This window comes from Maylandia zebra, linkage group LG15 (genome assembly GCF_041146795.1).
Source record: "Maylandia zebra isolate NMK-2024a linkage group LG15, Mzebra_GT3a, whole genome shotgun sequence".
Classification (NCBI taxonomy): Eukaryota; Metazoa; Chordata; class Actinopteri; order Cichliformes; family Cichlidae; genus Maylandia; species Maylandia zebra.
In genome coordinates this window covers 12812125-12834183 of record NC_135181.1, presented here as the reverse complement: position 1 = coordinate 12834183, position 22059 = coordinate 12812125, and the positions used below count along the sequence as shown (strand labels likewise).

The window sequence follows — 22059 nt, the reverse complement described above, 5'->3', positions numbered from 1 at the left end:
CCCAACCCATGTCCACTTATGCAGCAGCTCCACCCACTCTCCTGACCCTGCAACTTTGATACCTTGTGACTACACAACCCTTCTTTGTCTGATTAGCAGTTGCTCCAACTGCAGTATTTTCTTAAAATTTTAGAGAGGAAAAATCCAAAAGTAGTATCTCCCAGTGTGTGGGGGGATTTTCCACGTTCTAGTAAAAGGCCCAGAGATGTTCCTGATAGAGCAACACAGTGTTTGCCCCTGAAAAGAGTAAGTATAGGGCTGCTGATTTTGCTTTTAACTGACCAAAACCATTATCGCGTTGGCTGTGGAACAGCCTCTCTGCCAGGGCCGCTGGAAAAATAACAATCTGCTCGACAAAAATAAACACACAGCTTCTTCGAGAGCGTAGACCATCGGACCGTGAGTCTTGAGTGTGCACATGCTCACTGATTGTCTTCAGAGCTTCGGTTTTTACCACATAAGCAAAACTTTCCTATGACCCGAGAAACTGTGCGCCCTGGTGGGTGGTGGTGTGAAACATTGGTTTTTATTCACAGGTTATGGTACGTGACATACAGTACACTTTGTACCTGCTGCTTTTTCAAAGGTTTGTAGCTGCTTGTGAAACACAAACAGTCAATGTTAGAAATGATAAAAATAGTTAACACAGTCATTAAGCAAGTGTTAGTCAGTCTTTATACTTTATGACATACTGGGTTATTTTTGGAGACTTTGAGAAAGGTTACCTCAGCTTTGTGTTGTATATACGTTCAAAGACAGTGTGACAGTGAGCTGCAAGAGTGTAAAACTAATTACACACAGGTCTATGGAAATTTTTTTTTTTTTTTGCATGTTTTTCACAGCTTTAATTTTCAGATCAAACTAGTTTTAATGTTAAACAAAGACAGCCTGGGTGAATACAAAGTGCAGTTTTTAAATGATGATTTCATTTATTAAAGAAAGAAAAATGGTCCAAACCTACTTGGCTGTGTAAAAATTATTAAAGAAAATGTTATTGCCCCTAAACCTAATAACTGGTGCCACTCTTGGCAACAAGGACTGCAATCAAACAGTTATAATAACTAGAAATGAGTCTTTTACATCACTCCTCTTTGCAGGATTGTTTCATTTAATTAAGCCACACTGAAGGGTTTTCAAGCACTAACTGCCCTTTTAAGGTCATGCAACAGCATCTGAACTGGACTAGGCCAAAGTCTTCATTTTGTTTTTCTTAAGCCATTCAGTGGTGGACTTGCTGGTGTGTTTTGGATCATTGTCTTGCTGCAGAACCCAAGTGTAGCTGAACTTCAGGGCATGAACTCATAGTTGAACATCATCCTTCAGGATTTTCTGGTAGAGAGCAGAATCATGGTTCCATCAATGGCAGCAAGTCGTCCTGAAGCAGCACAGCAGCCAGACCATCACACTACCACCACCATATTAGACTGGTGCTATGATGCTCTTTTTAAGAAATGCTGTGTTAGTTTTATGCAGATGTAACGGGACTCAAACCTTTCAAAAGCTTCAGCATTTGTCCCAAATCAATTGAGGATCATCTGTTTTTTTGGCAAATGTCACATGACCCTTTGTGTTCTTTTTGGTCAGCAGTGGTTTTCTACTTGGGCTCTCCCATGGATGCCATGTTTGCCAGTCAGTTTCATACTGTTGAATAATGAATAATGTTAGAACTGCGCAAATGAGGTCTGCAATTCTTTAGATGTTCTTCTGGGTTCTTTTCTGACTTCCTTGGATGAGTCAGTGATGCGGTCTTGGACTAATTTTGGTAGACCGATCACTCTTGAGAAGGTTCACCACTGTTTTAAATTTTCTCCATTTCGTTAGCTTCATAGCATAATTGCCTAAGTCATTTGACTAAGTCAATGACTTAGGCACTTATGCTATGAAGCTAACGATTTGTGGATAATGGCTCCACTGGAGTCTGCTTCTCCTGTCTGTATACAGTCCACAGTGATTTTCTAACTAACTTTTTAAGGGTTGACCTTGAGCTGCTTCACTGAAGAGGTTTTTAGTGTCTTGAAGAAGTGAAAGAATGAACTTTATGCACATTTTGTTTTTGCTTTCTTATCCATATAATCACTTTATGACCCATCAGCCTCACAGTAGGTCATGAGCCCCTGATACACAAGGAAATGAAAATTGAGAGCAGGGATTGGGCAGGGTGGATTGGAGTGGATCCTGTATGGGCAATACAAAGAAAGCATGTGTGTCAGTGAGTGTACTTTTTCCACTAGACTCTTAAGTAAACAGAGAGCAACACACCTAAAGGAGCAGGTGAAGCTGGTCGAAAGTTGGAACAGTTTCTCAGACAAACAAATTAAAAATTTTATGGTTCCAGATTATTTGTAACATTTTGGGGTATGTGCTCAATCACCTCGCTTAAAGTCTGAAAATAGAAAACTGCCGTAACAGCGTAACTCTCAGTTTCTCAAAACAGAAACAAGCTGAATGCTGAAATTCAATATGCACACGCTCAGTAAAGATCTTTATCCACCCATGGAAAACAAGCAGGATTAATTCACCTTAGCAGAAGCTTTAAACAGAAACCAATGTGTTCAGACTGTTAGATGTTGACAGAAAGTCTTGATATTGTTATAAGCAAAGTTATTGTGTTCGTCATTTTGCATCTACTGTCAATTTAAAGAGACCCACACAAACCAAAGACCTGATTAAATATACAGCATATATACTGAAATAAGGCTCGTGCTTCCGTTATGCTCACTTCTAAAGTCAACAATTAACATTCAGGGTTGGGAGAACTGACAAGGAAGTTTTTCCTTCCTATTCTCACCAAGTGCTCGCTCAACAGCGCCCGATTGTTGAGGTTTTCTCTGTATCATTGTTGGGTCTTGGTGCTATAAATAAAACTAGTATGCGTTTCATATATCAAATTAGGTTTTTGGGTTTCGTTTTTGTTTTCTTTAAATATAAATGGTCGTGACAGCTGCTCCCTTATTCACCAGCTGTCTACATGTTTGATTTAGCAACCTCAAAAGGGGATTTGGGTCTACTCCTGGGCTCAAATCAAGGATCTTTGACTTGTCAATGTGGAAACCCATACAATATGGAGTCACTCCATGAACTATGAAAGAAAATGTAAAATATATTGATAATTTTGCCATTAGTGTAGAATTTCTGCATAAATTATTTGCATTTATGCTCGCTTCCTCTTTATCAGGACAATCTGTCCTTCTCAATTTGAGCCAGTATTACTTATACTCACACAGAAACTGATACACCACCTTTTAAATGGCTTTTCAACTGTAACCATGGTGACAAGCGCTCTACAAGACCTGCCCAGGTATCGTCTTTCCACTGATGTAAATGACGAGTTCCCAAGCAAATGTTACGCTGCAGTGATTCATTTTACAATATTCAAACTTTATTGGTTTAACATTGTGAAATTAAAAGGCAACACTAGGAAACGAGGCAAAAAAACCAAAAGAAACCCCCAAAACAAAACAAAGTTTAAGAGGAAGTGGGAGAAAAGAAGGGCACAAAATAAGCACAAAACTTTTTAGGAGGCATTCTGGCACCTGCAGGAGTCTACATATGGCTATGTGAGAGGGGAAAGCCCAAAGGTTGTACCTACAAGACTGATGGCCTTTAACAAAAACAAACAAAAGCATTAAACCCACAAGAGAAAGGAGGAAAAAAATAAAATAAAACATACACATCTCTCTCTCTGAGCAGAACACTGATATGAGAGAACTCCGCAACCAAACGAGTTTGGATTTTGAATTTGAAATCTTACAAAAGACAGAAAGCAAAGTCATCTGATACAGCAATTGCAAATTAGAACCAAAGTGGAGTCACCATGTGACCATTTGCAGCGTGGAGGAAGTGTGACTTTACAACGCTAGAGGTTTGTGGCTGTGGTTGCAACTTTACTGGTGAATTTTATCTCTATATGCAGCTGAGAGGCTGTCCAGGCCACATGCGTGCTTTATTAAGCTGAAACGTAAAGGATTCAAATCACTAAAGCAGCACCTTTGATTCTGCTGTATACTTAAAATGCTGCTTCAATGGCATCGCTTGAAAGAATGGAACACAGTCAACCTCTCCCTTCCGCCCCACCATGCTTATCACTACTCGTTTGATCAAGAAGTTAAGGCCGATTGTGACATAAACAGACATTTAAGCAGAATACGACACAGAAAACCACTTCACAGGGGCCTGAAAGTGCTGAGTCCCATCGTTACTTAATACATGTGGCATATCATTTTGCAATACAACTTTATATATCTATAGATATATCTATGAAATCAACTGAATAAGGCACTTTTCCTTAAAAAGGTGCAGGGACTGCGTAGGTATCTTGTAGAAGTTGCAGAGTAAACACAATGGAGATCAGTTATCCATGGATATCAACATTTGATGGTTTGTAAGGAACGCAGCGACCACGCTGAACAGAGTTTCACAGCAGCCCACTCAGCAGCTGGGAATGAACTCAAATGTTTCTTTTAAATTGGCCGAAGGGACTCCACGTACAGAGAGTGAACGAAGGGGTGCAGCTAAGGCAAAAAACTCTGCAGCCTACCTGCCACACATGGGTCTTTGGGCTGTAGCCTAATGCCATCAGGTGACTGTAGGTTTTAAAGGCGTGTTAATGGTGAGCAGCAGAAAACGTGTAATCCAGAAATCACGTAAGCAAAAAAAAAAAAAAACCCCAAACCAAATCAAACAATAAGAAGAAAAACATTTCCACTGAATGTCTTAAAAAACAAGCTGATCATTCATTCATTATCTAGTAATATTTCAGGACGAATATTTATACAAGCATTTTTTTTCTATTTTTTTTTTTGGCTAAACCATGAAAACATTTACAAAAGCAAAGATAGAAAACAAAGCTCGTCAGTGCAACGCTCAATTTCCATGCCTAAACTGAGAACTTTGGCTTGATGCACACTGATTCAAGGCATTCTTTCAACTAGCATATGGGCCAATCACAAATAATCAAGTGTGTGTGTGCGCGTGTGTGTGTGTGTGTGTGTGTGGGGGTGGGTTTGTTTTTTTAAAGTATACTGAAATCCCTAAGAGCATATGCAAAGGAAGGAAAAAACAACTCCAAGCATCCAGCATGCAAGAGGGGAAAAAGGCATTTAAAGAAAACATTCCTGACACTGGCAAGCAACTACAAGAAAAAAACAAAACAAAAACAACAACAACAACAACAACAACAACTACTCAGGAAAAAAACAACAACAAAAAAAACAACAACAACAACAACAACACAGGATGTGGCTATGTACAAGAGAAATAAGAAAATAATCACAGTTAGCAGCAAGCTAATCAGAGGAATCGGCACAAGCTTTAAGCACAGCCACCAAGCTGTTTCTTCATTCACAATCCTCTCACTTAACATGGCAAAAATCCAAAATCAAGAGGTGCGATGCTCATTTGACAAAAACAACAAAACAGTCAAAACAGTCCAACATTTACCCCTATTCACTCTCTCTGATTCTCAAGTTTTTAAACACGCCCAATATTCTCCCCATTTCTTCACTCAGATTTACAACACCACTCTAAAACCCCCCTCCCTGGTTGAACTTGGAAAACATGAATTGCGAGCTTTTAGAGGGTAAATTAGATGCTAGAGTACCTTTAAGTACTTTCTACAAAGTTACCACTGAAGTAACTGTGGGTTTCATGCACTGAATATCTGTTTAACTTACAGTGGACCCCCCCACCCCCCAAAAAAAGACCCAGGCCCTCCTGTTATCACCATCTACTGTATTCACCAACATTAAAGGCTCTTCAGTCCAGCTGCAATACGATGGTTCTCACGGCGATACAGTTCTCTCTCTCTTATAAACTAATAAACACTCACCCCTCCTTCTCTTTAAGTCATATAGGACATTAAAGGCACTTCACTGCTTTCACTGTCTACATCAAGAAATGTACTTACTATTAAAAAAAAAAAACAAAAAAAACAAAAAAAAAAAACCAAACAACAACCCAAAACTTCCCCATTCTCGTTTTTAACAAATATTCTACCATCATTAATTTTTGATCCTTTCAATTACTCCACAGAATAGAACAGCCAGCTCCACGTTGGCAACCCGTGCATGGACAATTTGACACCGGTTAAGATCAGGAAGTTTGGGAGATTAATGGCTGGGAAATGAGCTCGATACATGATTTATTGCACTGAGCTGCCCCGCTGGCAGTTGGTGTTTTAACATCTTGAATATTAGGATGGAAAGGTAGGATTCAGCAGGAGAAAACACACAGCACTCCTAAATGTTACTGGAGACACCCATCAATAAATAAGCCTGTTTTTTTGTTTTATCCACGACATTGGATGATTTGGTTCTGCTTTTATCCCCTTTTAAAAAAAAAAAAAAAAAAAAAAAAAAAAAAAAAAAAAAAAAAGAATCCCCGCCTCTTTTACATCATCTATGAACAAATATACATAATACAGCTGCACAGAGGGGAGGAAACCACAATTTAACAGGGCAAAAGCAAAACTGAATCATCAAAGTCGTCGTGTTAAAGAGCAGTTGTGATCTCAAACAGTGTTTCCAAATCAACGTGACCTCTGTAGCTGTACGACTCCTGAGCCGCTTTGTATACATGGATAATTCTTTTAACTCTTATGTGGCCTATTTAACTGACGAAGGTATGAGAAGGAAGGCTGTAAATAACACAACCCCCCTTCCTTTCAGATTCACTGGGAAATGGTCTTTGCAGAAATGAGTAACTGCATGATGGAGGTGGGAGCAGCTACCAGATGATGTAATCCATATGCTCAAGGCCTGAATGCCTCGTCACTGAGGATCTGTTTGGCTGTTGATTTATCACACATACGGGCATGCGTGGGTTCCTCTATAGTGACTACAACAGCAGCACTAAGGGAGGCTAGAATCACAAGTGCCACAAAGATGATTGATTACAAAATTAACCTGCTTGAAAACACTGTTTGAGACCACATGGATGAGTGTGTGCTGATCAGGGAGCTTTCTCTGAAAGGGTCTAGTTGGCGAGGATAGGTCAAGTGCGAACTTTTCAAAGGGTGTGGTAGTTGCGGTCCTTGGACTTGCAGAATTTGTAGAGGAAGAAGATGACGGCTTGCAGCCCCAGGACCAGCACTATCCCACCGATGAAGCTTGCGGCATCAAAGGTCGAGTTCTTGTGAGGGGCGGTTGTCGGGCTGACTGTTGTGACAGTTACAGCTGAGATGAAAGTTCAGAAATCGGTTACTGATGTTTCTGTACATTACAAGACAGACGTAAAAATCGTATAGTTTCTGAGACTTACTTGAAGAAGTACTCGAGGAGTTTGAGTGTGTCGTTGGTGGATTGGGGGTAGCAGTAGGAGTAGTAGTAATGGTTCCATTCTCTGTAGTAGAATCACAGTAATTACCCATCTATTAGCCTCAAAACAAGCAGGTTATATCACAAGTTTCAGTTTGTAATCCTTAAGATTTAAATTTCTGGTCACTGGTCCTGATTTAACACTATAGCTACACTTTGATTAGCTAGAGTGTAAACACTGGATAAGCAGCTTTTCTTTCCTAGAAGATGGCAAAAAAGAGACGAGAAGGGGCAAGGAAATAGCACGTATTTCAAAATCCCATGGATCTGATGGGGTGTTTGGTTAGTGCACTGAGAGATGTAATATAATATAATATGATATAAATAAAATAATTATAAGATGTGGTAAAGAAAATGCTAAAGAAATAATAAATGATACCAGCAATCACCAGCTGCCATTAAAGACAAACTGATTTTAGTTTTCAGTTTGTGCCTGCACTGTAGGAATGACCTTGTTGTTTTTGTATCAGTCATAGGCTTGAACTGAGCAATTCATGCGTCAGCTGACACAGTTAAATGTTGACTCCGCCTATTCAGCACACACCAACAACGTTAATAGTTTGGATGCACTGAAATCTGATTTCATGCTTCATATGATGCAAGTTCTTTTCTAAACAACAACAACAGAAGCAGAGGGCAGTGAAGTTAGCTAGGAATTGGAGGTATGGTGCCTGTAATTTAAGCAGACCTGAAAATAGACTGATCCACACACCGAGCAGCTCCCGCAACAGGAATTTATCTGCTCTGTATGATGTTTTCCTCAAGCGTCTTGAGTCTTAAAGAGGATTTAAAAATTCAATTCTGTGTTTTTTTGTTTTTTTATTTTTCGCTAGAAATCTGATCAATAGCCTTGTGTTCAGAATCAACCATGCTACTGCACAACGGGATGTGCTTGTCTGTTTGATTGTACCCTGTAACTCTGATCTAACTTTTCACCTAAGGCTTCATTCACACAGGCCAAGAGACCCACTGGCAACCACTGATCGCAATGGAAAAAAAACGAATATTCTTCCATCAGTTAACATGGTTGCGGCCTGTAACCCTGCAGGTCTAAAGACCTGTCAGTGGCCCCAGTAGTCACTGGTTGCTAGTGAAACGTTTGCACTCTGCAACCACTTGGCAAGTGATTGCTGAAGGTTCTTACATGAATCTCGCTGCAATTTTCACTGTGTTATTTCAAATTTCACTAAAACCTAACTACAAATATAGATGAGAAAGTATATCGCAAGTGTTTGCAGACAAGTCAGCATTATCAATACAAACTATAGGAAAGGCCAACCCAATCAATAGGTTTTGAGTCCAGCGCTCTCTTCAAGATGGATCTGAAAATGTGACATCAAGGGTCTACGTGCCACAGATTGGCTAGTTAGTTGTGTCACTTGATGAATCATGAGAGTCTCCTTTACAAAAATCACAACTGCCATTTTTGAAAACCGGCAACAAGGGAAATGGAAAATTAAAAAATTTACACAACAATTCCCAAGTCTGACAAAAAGCCAGTTTGTACTTCATCGTAATGGGTAAGGAGTCGAGTTGATCCACGTAGGTATTAATGGAAAGCGGTTGTTAGTTGTCGCAATAAAAGCCACTAGTTGGAAAACACAGCAGCATTAGGTATCGAAATCCATGAAACTCTTAAGTATTACAACTTTAAGAGATCACATTTTTATTAATGAGACCACTTCAACATTAGCACAGACTAGGGCTGGGCCATATCATACCGTTCACAGTAATACCGGTATAATTTTGAGCAACGATAGAAAAATGAAATATCGCAATAGAATATGGGTAAAACGCGCATGCGCAGTGCCTTTGTTTTCATATGCATACGTCGGAAAAAGCATGGCGGCGAAAGCAAAAAGTTGAATGAAACGGATGAACCAGAATTGGTTTGTAAAACTGCTGCAACTTCAGTGGTGTGGAATTGGTTTGGCTTTCGTCCGTCAGACACACAACAAAGCACTATTTTTGGTAGAGCATGCTAGCGGGCCGTCGTTATTACCATGTTTTTTGGAAAATACGGCGCACTTAAAATCCATCCTTTGATTTTTCTGAAAATCGACAGTGCCCCTTATAATCCAATGGGCCTTATGTATGAATTCTGGTTGTGTTTACTGACCGCGAAACGATTTTATGTGCTACACGGCGCTCGAAAATCTGTCAAATGTTTTAGTATGACTTTGCTAAGCTACAAACCCGCACCGCTTGATGGATTGTCGGAGCATTACAGCTATCGTAGTCAGGAGCCTGGTGGAGTGATACGTACTGTGCTTCAACATAATATGTTGTGTGTGTGTGTGTGTGTGTGTGTGTGTGTGTGTGTGTATAACCTCTTTTTAGGTTTTGTGGATATTATACATGGTTATGCTGAGGATATGTCGGCCAATTTCCACTGGAAATGCCTTTTGGTTAAACTGTCAGCAAGGAATTTGCACTGTTACATTTTTATATAACTTTAATGCACATAAAACAGCTGCTTGTTTAAGTGAAAATACATTGATGGGGTTTTTTTTTGCACTAATAAAGTTGTGGAGTTGTAAAGTATTTTGTCTAGTGTGAGTTATATCGTCAGTTATATCGTTATCGCAAATTCGTGATATCGTGATAAATATTTTTGGTCATATCGCCCTGCTCTAGCACAGACAACAGGAGGGAAAAGCTGAGGATTTCAGGGAATGGTTACCTGTGGTGTTGCTGTTAGAGGTGGTGGGAACAACAGTAGTATGGGGGGTTGTAGGATTGGGCGTACTCACAGAGCCTGAAAATGGACAGGGAACCAGCACCAAAAGAGGAGGTAAAGAGGAAAGCAAGATAAACCACTTAAACAACAAAGACATGTCACAACAGTCTACAACAGCATTTTTTTAATGTTACAAACACAAACAAATAGGAAAAACAGGAAAAGACTCAGACACTCAGACTGACCATTAATCAACACCTTAGTTAGTGAGACAAACAGAATCTCTTAGAGCCCAAAACATCATGTTAAAAAACACGTAAAATGTTAATTTACACTCTGGTGTGTAGAATAACAGTTTACTTTTAAACCTACCGGAGCAGCTGGCATTGATGCAGGAGTCATTTCCTTTTAGAGTCCCATTGTAACAGCTAAAAATTGCTGAAAGACAGAAAAGCATGATATTTTAAATGACTGGTTTATGATTTATATTAATTACATTTGCACAAGCAGTTAAACTAGTGTCAGCAACGGTTAATTACTGAAGTTACGCTCATACAGATTACAGAAAGCAGCCACAAGCAATAAAAACACACTCTGTGTACTCTAAAATAATATTCGATCTAAAAGAAAAGAAGCATATGTGCTAAGATGACGCTTCAAATGACGATCTCATTTATACAAACAGCGATTTGATCTGCAGTGAAGCAGTTCTAATTCCTTATCTCCCCCAGAGCGGTTGCTCACACAGCCTCACATCCTGCAGTCATGGTGTCTTTTTATGTTCTGCTCCGCCATCATTACACTTCCGTTTCATTTACTTTAAAGCTGAGCATGTCTCACACTAGTTTGTTTTATTTTTACTTATTTATTTCAGATAATTGGATACCTTCTCAGGGATCACAGAAGTATTCAGATTCTTTAGTTAACTATGCGTAAAAACCCAGCTATCCAAAATAAAGCAAAACAGATATGTAAAGAAAAATCTTTATCACCTGTTGTCTCCAAGTATTTCACCACCACTTATTTAAACTGAAGGTCATGAGGGCTTGAGCCTATCCCAGCTGTCACAGGATGACAGGCAGGGTACCTATTACAGTGCCAACACAGAGAGACCGATGACCATTCACACTCAGGGCAATTTGAAATCACCTCTTAACCCAATAAGTATCTTGAAACAGTGAAAGGACGCCGAGTTATCTGGAGGAAACCCACACAGGCACAGTTTATAATCTAAATATGGTGGAATGCCCGATATTTCAACAGGAAACAGTTAAAATGTTTTTGTTATTTATCCTATAACTGTGTAATACATTCATACCACATGGATCGGGAATTCTCTTTCATCAATGTTGGTGCGGTCTGAATTCCTCCACCTGCCCACGAGCTTGTGAACCCAGCATCCAAATAACTGTGGAAGCTGAGGGGGAGGGTAATCTGGACCCCCCCCCCCCCCCTGCACCACTTAATAGACAGGCAGGGGAGCACCTTCTCTAACATGGCAGCCTTGTTTTTTGTTTTCCTTTTTTTTAATTTATTGTGGTTCTTTATTTAATTTCACTTTGTTTCCTACTTCATTCTTTGTGTAATTTTTGCTTCGTGAAACCATTTTGCATTCTCATATCATACAGTTCATTTTCCAACTTGTAGTTTTCACTTAATGTTTTGGTTGCAGTAACTTGGGAATTTGCCACTTTTTGGGATAAACAAACCCCACAAATAGAAATAAAGAAAGGCAAATTAATTATAAGAAGCAATTTCATCTTTGGCTTGTTGAGGTTTAATCTCTTGCGTATGCGTTTTAAGTCACCTTTAAGTAACCTGTAACTAAAGTGGACTTCAGCCCCAAAAACTTCCAGACATTTCTTGCAGAGCTGCATGCAAGTACCTGAATACTCGACTCAATCGGATCAGACATACAGTCAAAGTCCATGTAATGTCTGATTGTGCCCGTGGAAGACTACAGATGGTAATCGCCATCAGAATTCACAGCTAGTGAGTGGATATCATGTTTTTTTCCTCCTACTTGCTCTACTCGGACAGCATCTCTCACCTTAACCAGTCGAAGCCTTTCCATTAGTGAGAATATGTATGAGGTGGATTATTTCCTTTTGTGTGCAATTCCCCACCTTAATTCTTCAAACATTGTTGGAGGGTAATTTGTGAAAACAGTTTAAGGCTGTCAAAAACGTGGAGACACAAGTTTCCCCCTCAAATATAAAGTAGAGTCATTGAGTTATATTCCCTCATCGTTTTCAGCTAAGGTGACTTCACCTCTGTTTTCCAGCCTGTTGGCTTTGGTCATCTAGTTGTATGACATTTTAGCAAATAATCTCATTACTTATTAACCACGACAGAAGGGGACTTTGCCCTTCCATGAAGTCTTTCCAGACCCAAATACTGACAAGAAGTTAAGCTGCAGGATTCACTGCTTTACAGACTTCATTAACAGGAGCAAATTGAAATTCCACAAATTCAGTCAATTTGTGAGAGTTTCTCCACTGCTCAGCCTGTGTCACAGTGACGTGACAATGAGTCACTCCTGTCAGCAGCACCGTGTGACTATACATTCTGTCCACACCCAGCTTCACAGTGCAAGTTTCACTGCTGCTGTTCAGCATGAACCACGTTTTACTAAAAGCTTTTGAAACGATTCTGCAAGGATCAATTGGCAAAAATTATTAATTGATGGTGTCCAATTAAACTCCTGAAGTGTATGACGTGTTCCAGCTGAATGATTGGTCTACTTGAAGGCTATTTTTTTTGCAGGAATGTTAAAATGCTGGCTGTTGCATCTCAAATGTAAGAAATGCAATGTTTTTCATTCTGAAACATGACCGTAAATAAAAAATTCAAATTAAAATACAAAGAGTAACTCGATCATGAGGAGCAGTTTTCACCCCTTTCAGATATGTTAAATACAATAAAGTCTAATCTGCAAGGGGGAGGGAAAAAAACACTATATACATCCCTATTATTAAAATTTTTTACTTAAAATCATTTTAATTGTGCATTTATTCCATGAATATCAGTGACGAAGCCAGGAGTCGCAAACACACGGCTTACTGTCCCATCTCCAGTGACTCTAAGGCTCAATTGTGGTGACTAGCATGGATGTATAAACATAAATGCTTAGACCTCCTGAAAACGTAAATAAATGTCCTTGAGGAAAAATAGCGAATTGAATCAGCTTGCTTTTACTAACAACACTGCTCTCTTTATTCTATGCTCCATGTGCTACTGAATGTTCCTTTTTTGTTTACTATAAATACAGTTCAAGCCAGTAGGCTGCTATTTATTTATGTATTCAATATTCTAGCTCTATTATTGAACAATGACATACTAAATCATAAATGGTCCACTGCATAATGGTCACATGTGGTAAAAGATTTAAATTACACCTATTAATAATGTTCATAAGGTTAATTTATACTTAAAAGGCTCTGTTACTATTAAGAAAAAATAAGCTATATCAAAAGCTGAAGGTAAAAACGCAAGTTAAGCATACCAACAATATAAAAAACAGACTAAATAAATAAGTACTTATTTGAGTCTGACTCTTGATAGCAAAGGTTGCTGACCCCTGAGCCAAGCAGGGCTTTCATTTATCAGGAAATCTTACAGGACATAAAAACAGTTACTGAGTAACAGCAGGCACGCACTTTGCTGTCACTTGTCTACAGGACATTGATTCCTAACACAGTCTTTAAAGGAAATATCTTTTCACCGTCAGGACTCTGTTACAATAAGCTGCAGTAACATCTGGTGATGGGATAAGCCATCAATTACCCTTGAGCTCGTCTTTTTGTGAAATCGCTCTCGCATTGGTTTATGAGCATATGGAGACATTACCATCCTGAATACAGGAACATCATAAAAGGGGACGGTTTCCATTCACTGCGCTGCACCTGGTGCTGTAAAACGTCATCATACACCACCTTTTCTTGTTACACTATAATCCAGAGCAGCCAAGCCCAATGACCCTCACCAGGTGGCTGCCCATGAATTAAAGACAAATCAACTTTTAACAGCAGGCGAGTCTGAAGCGGTTTACTGAAAGCATCTTTGTCTGAACAAAGTCAAAAAATGACTCAGTAGCTGTATTTTCCACTCCACAAAGGGCTTATTTTGTGGTCTTGTGTATCAAGTTGTGCATTTTGCGCCTTGGACACAAGCGACTACCAAGCAGCTACTGAATTATAATAACTGGTTTGACAAGCTTATGATGCAATGTTTCAGCATAGCGTGTGTCACTGTGCTGCTCAAATGATTGTTGGCGTATTTGGTAGTTCGCTGCCACAACACACAAATGTGCAGCTCTTCCCTGTTTTTACGCACATCCTGCTACCTTAGGCTGGAAACTTAAATGACTCATTACCTTACCAACTGTGATTTTCAAGAAGCCCACGAGCAAGTAAATTCGAAATTATTTGCCCGCCTTGTATTTCACACCTTGTGTGTGACCAGACCCTGCAGGCAACGTATGCTGAACCACGAAGGAAGAGCATTTTTCCCCCCTCCTTCCTTTCACTCTCAAATAGGTCAGAGAGATGTTATCTCACAGCCAGCTGTGAAAGGTAGGACACGCTCTCAGCCTTTTTCCAAAATGGTGCCATTATCATCACCACCCGGTAACGTCCACAAATTGATGTCAGTGAAAGTAAGTCGCACAGGGCCTCAAGCATACCACAGAAAATAGCCTCATCTCAACCTGCACTTAAAAGGCACTACAGAGCGTGCGTCCACACATGTAAACTTTCAAGCTTTTAAATACCACGCATCAGGGAAATGATGCTGAAGACCTGTTTATACAAAATCCCTAAACCAAAGATAAATCTAGTTATGACAGTGTAGGAGGCGGTTACTCGCTACATCAGTGTGGTTATGCTGCATTTCACAAAAGCCGACTTGGACGTGTCCAGAGCTGACCTTTCCGGTTTTTGCTTAGTTCACTTCGAAGAGCTGATTCATTCACGACTGTGTGAGAGGTTTAGCTGTAGGCTTACACCAGGACTTTATAATGCAGCAGGCTTGAGAGCGGTTACAAAAGGCCAAGTAGACAAAACATGACTCAAGAGTTCTTATCTTATTTGGATAGAGTGGGGGGAAAAACTGCTATCACAAATATTTGTGAAATAAAACTAAAAATTACTAGAAACCTAACAAGGCTATCTTAATATATTTTCTGAAGATTCTGGGCTTTTGGCGTCTGTGACTTGTGAGTTTTCCTCTCCATCCGTGCGTAAATTGTAAACCCTGGCATATGTCTCCTTTGGGAAACCTACCAATCCAGTCCTCTGAAAAGAGGCACCTAACCGCCATCTCACCTCTCCTGTTTAACCACCCAACAAATCTTCAGGCAGTGTGCATCATCGTTTCCCTTTCAGAGACAAAGCAGGAGGGGGTGTGGGATCAACTAATCTGAATACAGCTTCTCATCAGTAACGCTGTCAAACAGGTCAGCTCCCATGAGAGGTAAAGCGCAGGCACCTGTCTTATTAAATTTAACTGTTGCCATTTCGCTTCAGTGGCCCAACCTGTGATACAGTTGAGATTACAAAGAGTTCTTTAACCGAGCCTAAAGGCAGAAGATTTCCAGGCTGAGATCACCAGATACTTTTGTCTCAAACTTGAGGCTTAAATTATAATGAGGAGAGCTTATCTTTTATCCAATCTCCACACTCTTTCCTGCACTTCTGCCATTATCCGCTCCTTCCTTCAGTTCCTCTGCACAAGGATATTGCAGGCTTCCTGCCACACATCCCCTCACTTCCTCTCCCGATCATCATCTTCACAAATCACCAGAGACCTGTGCTGTGTCTCCTTCCATAGACACTGCACAAATATATAACAAGGTTCTCAAGGGTGATACAGTTAATATCCCCCTGGTGGGCCTCCACCACTCATGAGGATTAAAGAAGTAGCGTACTTTAACCCAAAAATGACAGAAGTTTAATTGTATAATTTAACTCCTATCTGCTGACTCAATTTGTGCAACAGACCTTTTATTTTTAGAAAACAAGATCACAATACCTTGATCTCTGCTTTGCCCATAAAACCTGTAACCTTATTTCCTGGTAAGAGTGTGAAAAAAAAAAAAACAACTAAAAACAAAACACACCAAACCACAGGGGGAGGATGTAGTGAGTGAAAAGCCGTTACTTAGCCAGGAAATTATTTGTCATGTAGTTTTAGTCATGGCAGACCCTTGTAACTGAATAACGCATATTTCACATCACAGCCAGCACACTTCCAAATTAGGGCAGCATATTTCCTAACTGCTGTGCAAAAGAGTATAAATCAGGGACACGTCAGAGCAGGTTTGACTTTATGACAATAGAAAAAAAGCAGCACAGAAATGAAGGGAATCGAAACCCCAACCAGAACTGAAAATAAATCTAAATGCCCCAAGGGAGAAAAAAAGCCCCTTATTAATCCCCCACAATCAATTTAATATAACAGTAGCAGAGCATTGCTCCAAACTTGGCTTGCATCCATAATTTACTTCCCAAAACCAGCCTGTTCAGATCCACTGGCACCAGCTGGGGATACCACATTAAGCTGCTGCTTGGGCTTTAGGGAAACAGGGATGAGATCATTGCTTTCTATACTGGGAATTATGCAACCAATAAACCCCAAGGCTTCTGGACATACAAACCTTTACTCTCATGCTTCAAAAATACAAGACAGGTACTCACATGAGCAATTACCCCAGTGGCATTCAGCGACTTCCACACATTTATCACATGAAGTTTGCTCGGAACATCCATCTGCAAAGAAATCAGATTTTAGTTATGGTTATTTGTCATTTAAAGTAACTTCCAATAGTTTCCCTGTAGATCACCAGAAGGTGGCCAATTTACACATTTAAATCCTTTAAGCACAGATCATCAAAGCAAGCTGGTAAAAAGATCTTAAAATGTGGCTAAACTAACCCGTTTATATTTCATAACAACCCAGTCAGATGGATATGACAGTTTGGCTTAAAGCGAGTGTCACAATTCCTCTCAGAGGTCGCACCATGACACAAATAATCCCACTATAACGAGCTCAAAAACAAACGCTAGCTAGTCCTCGAGTCCTAAGTGGCCAGCGTGGACATAAAGATGACAAGCTGCTAGAAGGAAATAAGGTGGGGTGGTATTTTATTTTTACGTAAAGCGGGACATTTTTTTTTTTAAATAATAGGAGGTGACCGAAAATGGAGCCAAACGGGCAGGGAGATATATCTGTTTCCCGGGGGTGGATATCCGGCTAAAGAGCGGGGTTGTAGCTAGCTACTAGCTCGGCGACGAGAGGTCGCGAAAACTTACCTGAGTCTGCCGCGACCGCCGCGCCAATCAGAGCCAGAGCCACCGCGAAAAACACCACCTTCACGTACATGACTGCGGACAACTTATTGCTGAGCCTGCTTCAACAGGGGTGGAGAGGGGGTAAACGTATCTTGAGAGAAGCGTCGAGAACGAGACTCGGGAGATTTCACAGCTACCCCTCTGTGTTGCGTTTCGTGCCGCCGCTGTTCCTGCTGCTGCTCGCTAGCTTCAACACTTCCTACTTGACAGGTCATGTGGCAGCTCCTGGGGAGGGGTGAGAAAAATCAAGAAATGGGTCGGCAGTACGTCAACAACAGGGAAGGGAGGAGGGTGTCTTAAAGCGAGGAAGAGACTGCACTTCTGATTGGCTGAGACCCTGTTTAAAACACCTTATGAAAGTGCACCTGTGCCTCAAAACACGGTTAAAATAACCTCACACTGAAGCCGGGATGGACCCGCTAGAGGGCCTAGCTAATCTTTTACATCCACTATCCCTGCTCTGCATATGTCCAAATTATCTCAGCCCTGCCTCTTTTTGTCTCCAAAGCGCTCAACCTGAACCGTCCCTTTTATTTACTCGTTTCTAATCTTGTCCATCCTAGCCCCTCCCAATTAAAATTTTAACACATTTAACTCTGCCAATGAAGGAAAGCTTACATGTGAGTAATATTATATTGAGTTTGTTGACAGATTTAGGACAAGCCTGAACTTTTTATCCCGACAGGGTGTTGACCCTGTGGCTGTTTTGCTTTGTGGAGCTATTTTGTGGCTTGGTTTGGTTGCACTTGCCATGTCAGGGAGAAAGGGTCGCTGCAAATCAATGAATCGTTGTTCTGAGTCAAGCATTTCCATCCTGATGATGCGGGTCTCTACCAAGAATACAATGCCCATATTCATTGCGGATATGCTGACCAGATGTCAACAACCAAATGTGGGGTAAACATTGTCAGTGTGGTCAGACATTTTTATATATCTTACCTAAACACACATAAAGTATGCAGGGCAAAGGTTTGGCAATGGGAGGTCAAGGTCAAATTCAAATTCAAATTCAAATTTTATTTGTCACGTACACAGTCATACACAGTACGATATGTAGTGAAATGCTTGGACAACTGCTCGTGACCTAAAGAAAACAAAAAAGGAAAGGCTATGAATAAGATAGGAAATAAATATGAAAAATTAAAAAGGGTAAATTTAACTAGGAAGGAATAAAATATAAATTAAGGTTAAAAATGAAATAACTGTACAACACAAATTAGAATGAAGGGTAAATTTAACTGGGAAGAATAAGATAAAATATATAAATTAAAGTTGAAAATAAAATAACTGTACAACAAAATACACAATACACAATATAGAACTATATAAGAATGTATGAAGAAATCTAAATATAAATAAATATATATACAATAACAGCAGCTGTACAAGTATTAACCGGAAATGAAGAATATAGTGACCAGTGTTGTGCAAAAACAAAGTCCAGAAAGTCCAGTGTGTGTGTAAGAACCATATGTGTGGGTCAGTACTGTGTGGTGGTGTGATTGAGAGACTGTATCGCCTGCGGGAAGAAGCTCCTCCTCAGTCTCTCTGTGTTGGTCTTCAGGGAGCGGAATCGCTTTCCTGACCTCAACAGAGAGAACAGTCTGTTGTTGGGATGGCTGAGGTCCTTCACGATCTTCCTGGCCTTGGTCCAGCACCGCCTGCTGTAGATTGAGTGCAGGTCAGGGAGCTCGGAGCGGATGGTGCGCTCAGCTGACCGCACAACCCTCTGTAGAGCTCGTCTGTCCTGCATGGTGCTGTTCCCGAACCAGGTTAAGATGTTTCCCGCCAGGATGCTCTCTATGGTGCACGAGTAAAAGTTCCTGAGCACCTTGGAGGGCAGTTGGAAGTCTCTCAAGCGTCTGAGGTGGTAGAGACGCTGTCGGGCCTTTTTCACCACGGTGTTGATGTGACAGGACCATGACAGGTCCTGCGTGATGTGAACTCCGAGGTATTTGAAGCTGTCCACTCTCTCCACTGGGCACTCGTTGATGACGGGGGTCTGGTAGTTCCTCTCCTGCTTAGTGCTGAAGTCCACTATCAGCTCCTTTGTCTTACTGACGTTTAGAAGGAGGTTGTTCCTCTGGCACCAGTTCTCCAGATTCCTAATCTCCTTCACGTAGGCCGTCTCGTTGTTATCAGAGATCAGGCCCACCACGACGGTGTCGTCAGCAAACTTGATGATGGTGGTGGAGCTGGTAGTGGCCACACAGTCATATGTGTACAAAGAGTACAGCAGGGGGCTCAGAACACACCCCTGGGGGGCTCCAGTGCTGAGAGTGGTGGAGGCTGAGACATGTCCGCCCATCCTTACTGCCTGTGGTCTGCCAGTTAGGAAGTTGGAGATCCACTGACACATAGATGAGCTGAGTCCCAGATGCTCCAGCTTGGTGGTGAGTGTGGAGGGAATTATGGTGTTAAATGCAGAGCTGTAGTCTATGAAGAGCATTTTAACATAATTCCCCCTTCTAGTGTCCAAGTGAGTGAGTGATGTGTGGAGGAGATGAGAGATGGCATCGTCTGTGGAACGATTTGGACGGTAAGCGAACTGTAGTGGGTCCAGTGTGTCTGGTAGTGAAGAAATGATGAAGTCTCTGACCAGGCGTTCAAAGCACTTCATCACTACTGAGGTGAGGGCTACAGGGCGATAGTCATTGAGAGAAGCAGGGTGGGGTTTCTTCGGGACAGGAACAATGATGGACTCTTTGAAGCATGTGGGGATCACCGACTGAGATAAAGAGATGTTGAATATCTCAGTGAACACAGGAGCTAGCTGGTATGCGCAGTCTCTTAGGATACGACCTGGGATGCCGTCTGGTCCTGCTGCTTTCCTGGTGTTCACTCTCTTGAAGGCTCTCCTTACTTCATGCTCGGAGGTCAAGGTCAAGTTTATTTATATAGCACATTTCAAACAGCCGATGCTGCACAAAGTGCTTAACAATATAAAAATGGCATTAAAAAGCAACAATGTAATACAATAATAACTATATAAAACAATAATAGGACAATAAAAGAATTAAAACAATAACTAAAACTATTTAAAATACGACCAGAATGCTTGGGTCATGGTGTGTTAAAAGCCAGGGCATAAAAATGTGTCTTTAGTAGTGATTTAAATTGCTCAAGTGTTTGTGCAGATCTAATATTTAGGGGGAAACTATTCCAAAATCTGGGACCTGCCACAGAGAAGGCTCTATCACCATGAGATTTGAGGTAAGTCTGTGGGATGGACAGCATTAATTTTGAGCTAGACCTCATGGTTTTTCCTGGAGCATAAGCAGAGAGGAGCTCAGACAGGTAAGGAGGAGCTCGGGCATTAAGTGACTTAAAAACAAAAAGGAAAAGTTTAAATTGGATCCAGTAGGAGACAGGAAGCCAGTGTAAAGAAGCTAAAACTGGGGTTATATGCTCTCTCCGTTTGGTACCAGTTAGCAGGCGAGCAGCTGCATTTTGGACCATCTGAAGACGATGGATGGTGGCCTGGTCTAGACCATAATACAATGAATTGTAGTAATCCAATCTGCAAGTAAGGAAAAGGTGAATAACACGTTCAAAGACGTTAGCCGGGAGGTATGGCTTTACCTTGGCTAGCTGTCTTAACTGAAAGAAGCAGGACTGAACTACTGCACTCACCTGCTTATTCAATTTAAAAGGACCATCAATGTAGACACTGAGGTTTTTTACATGTGTTTTACAATAGGAGGAAAGGGGGCCCAGAGTGCTATCGATGTGATTAAAGTTGCCAAAAATGACAACTTCAGTTTTATTTTCATTTAGCTTTAAATAATTTAATGACAACCACTGTTTGACGTCATCAAGGCAGCGTAATAGGAGCTGAGGATGGTCTGACCCTGCTTTTAAAGGTAGATAAATCTGCAAATCATCAGCAAAACAGTGAAATGAGTCAAGATATACCATGTCATCAGTAGGGATGGGTATCGAAAACCGGTTCTTGTTGAGAACCGATTCCCACTGTTTCAATTCCTTGGAATTGTTTGCCATTTTTGCAAAACGATTCCCTTATCGATTCCAGTCGCCCCGAATGACGTCACCACGTTGCGGAGCGTCATTTATCTGGCAGGAAACACGGCGCGTAAGCGGCTCAAACGCTCAAAAGTTTACGAGAACGGATGACAACAGGGCAACTTGCAATACTTGCAAAGTAGATACTTAATTTAAGGGAGGAAACACTACGAATATGCAAAAGCATTTGTTCACAAAACACGTGATGACCTTAAATGAATGTCATGTTTTTAATTCCACTCCGGACTCGTGAATCTCAACGCAGCAGCAGCGGTAACGTTTGCACGTCCTCTCCCGTTAATGCGGCAGGTAAATCATCAACTAACAGTGCATATTATGTTAGCGCGATCTGCCTTATTACAAAACCTGCCAGTCTGGCTCAGATGCTGGCAGTTCTCGCTGCAGTCTACCGGTAGCGTCTCCTTTCAGGCCAGGATAGACGAATGTCACCGAGCAGTGACTAAGTTTGTGGTAAAAGGCTTGCACCCATTTGCCACAGCAGATGCCCCCAATTTTAGGTAAGTGAATGTGTTTAATTGTAGGCAGGGACATTACTGGATATTCTTGTGTAATTGCTACAGAATAATTTATGTTATGCTTTGTTATTGCTACAGAAGAATATTTATTTTATTATTTTACATTTACAATTTTTTTTCCTGGGGACCCGGTGACACCCCATTGAAGAGCCGTAGGC

The 22059-nt window shown here is 40.9% G+C and overlaps 1 protein-coding gene across 2 annotated transcripts; it reads right to left on the bottom strand.

Moving 5' to 3' along the window:
* Positions 1–3357: 3357 nt before the first annotated feature.
* cd164 (CD164 molecule, sialomucin) lies at positions 3358–17674 on the bottom strand. 2 transcript variants are annotated; one of them, XM_012923981.5, is made up of 6 exons: positions 17304–17667; positions 16689–16760; positions 10366–10431; positions 9997–10071; positions 7258–7338; positions 3358–7172 (listed from the first exon to the last, which is right to left on the bottom strand). In XM_012923981.5, the coding sequence occupies exons 1-6, from the start codon at positions 17371–17373 to the stop codon at positions 7006–7008; spliced, it is 531 nt and encodes a 176-aa protein (XP_012779435.2). In that variant the 5' UTR covers positions 17374–17667; the 3' UTR covers positions 3358–7005. The 2 variants fall into 2 exon arrangements, with proteins under 2 accessions (XP_012779435.2, XP_012779436.2); XM_012923982.4 differs by lacking the exon at positions 9997–10071 and having other exon boundaries at positions 17304–17674.
* Positions 17675–22059: the final 4385 nt, after the last annotated feature.

Bases quoted from the DNA above. Each gene is read 5' to 3' on its own strand.
- cd164 (XM_012923981.5), bottom strand. From the start codon at position 17,373: ATGTACGTGAAGGTGGTGTTTTTCGCGGTGGCTCTGGCTCTGATTGGC. The intron at 16,761-17,303 runs GTAAGTTTTCGC...ATTTCTTTGCAG, and splicing joins GGCGGTCGCGGCAGACTCAG to ATGGATGTTCCGAGCAAACT. The intron at 7,173-7,257 runs GTAAGTCTCAGA...CTTTCATCTCAG, and splicing joins CTCCTCGAGTACTTCTTCAA to CTGTAACTGTCACAACAGTC.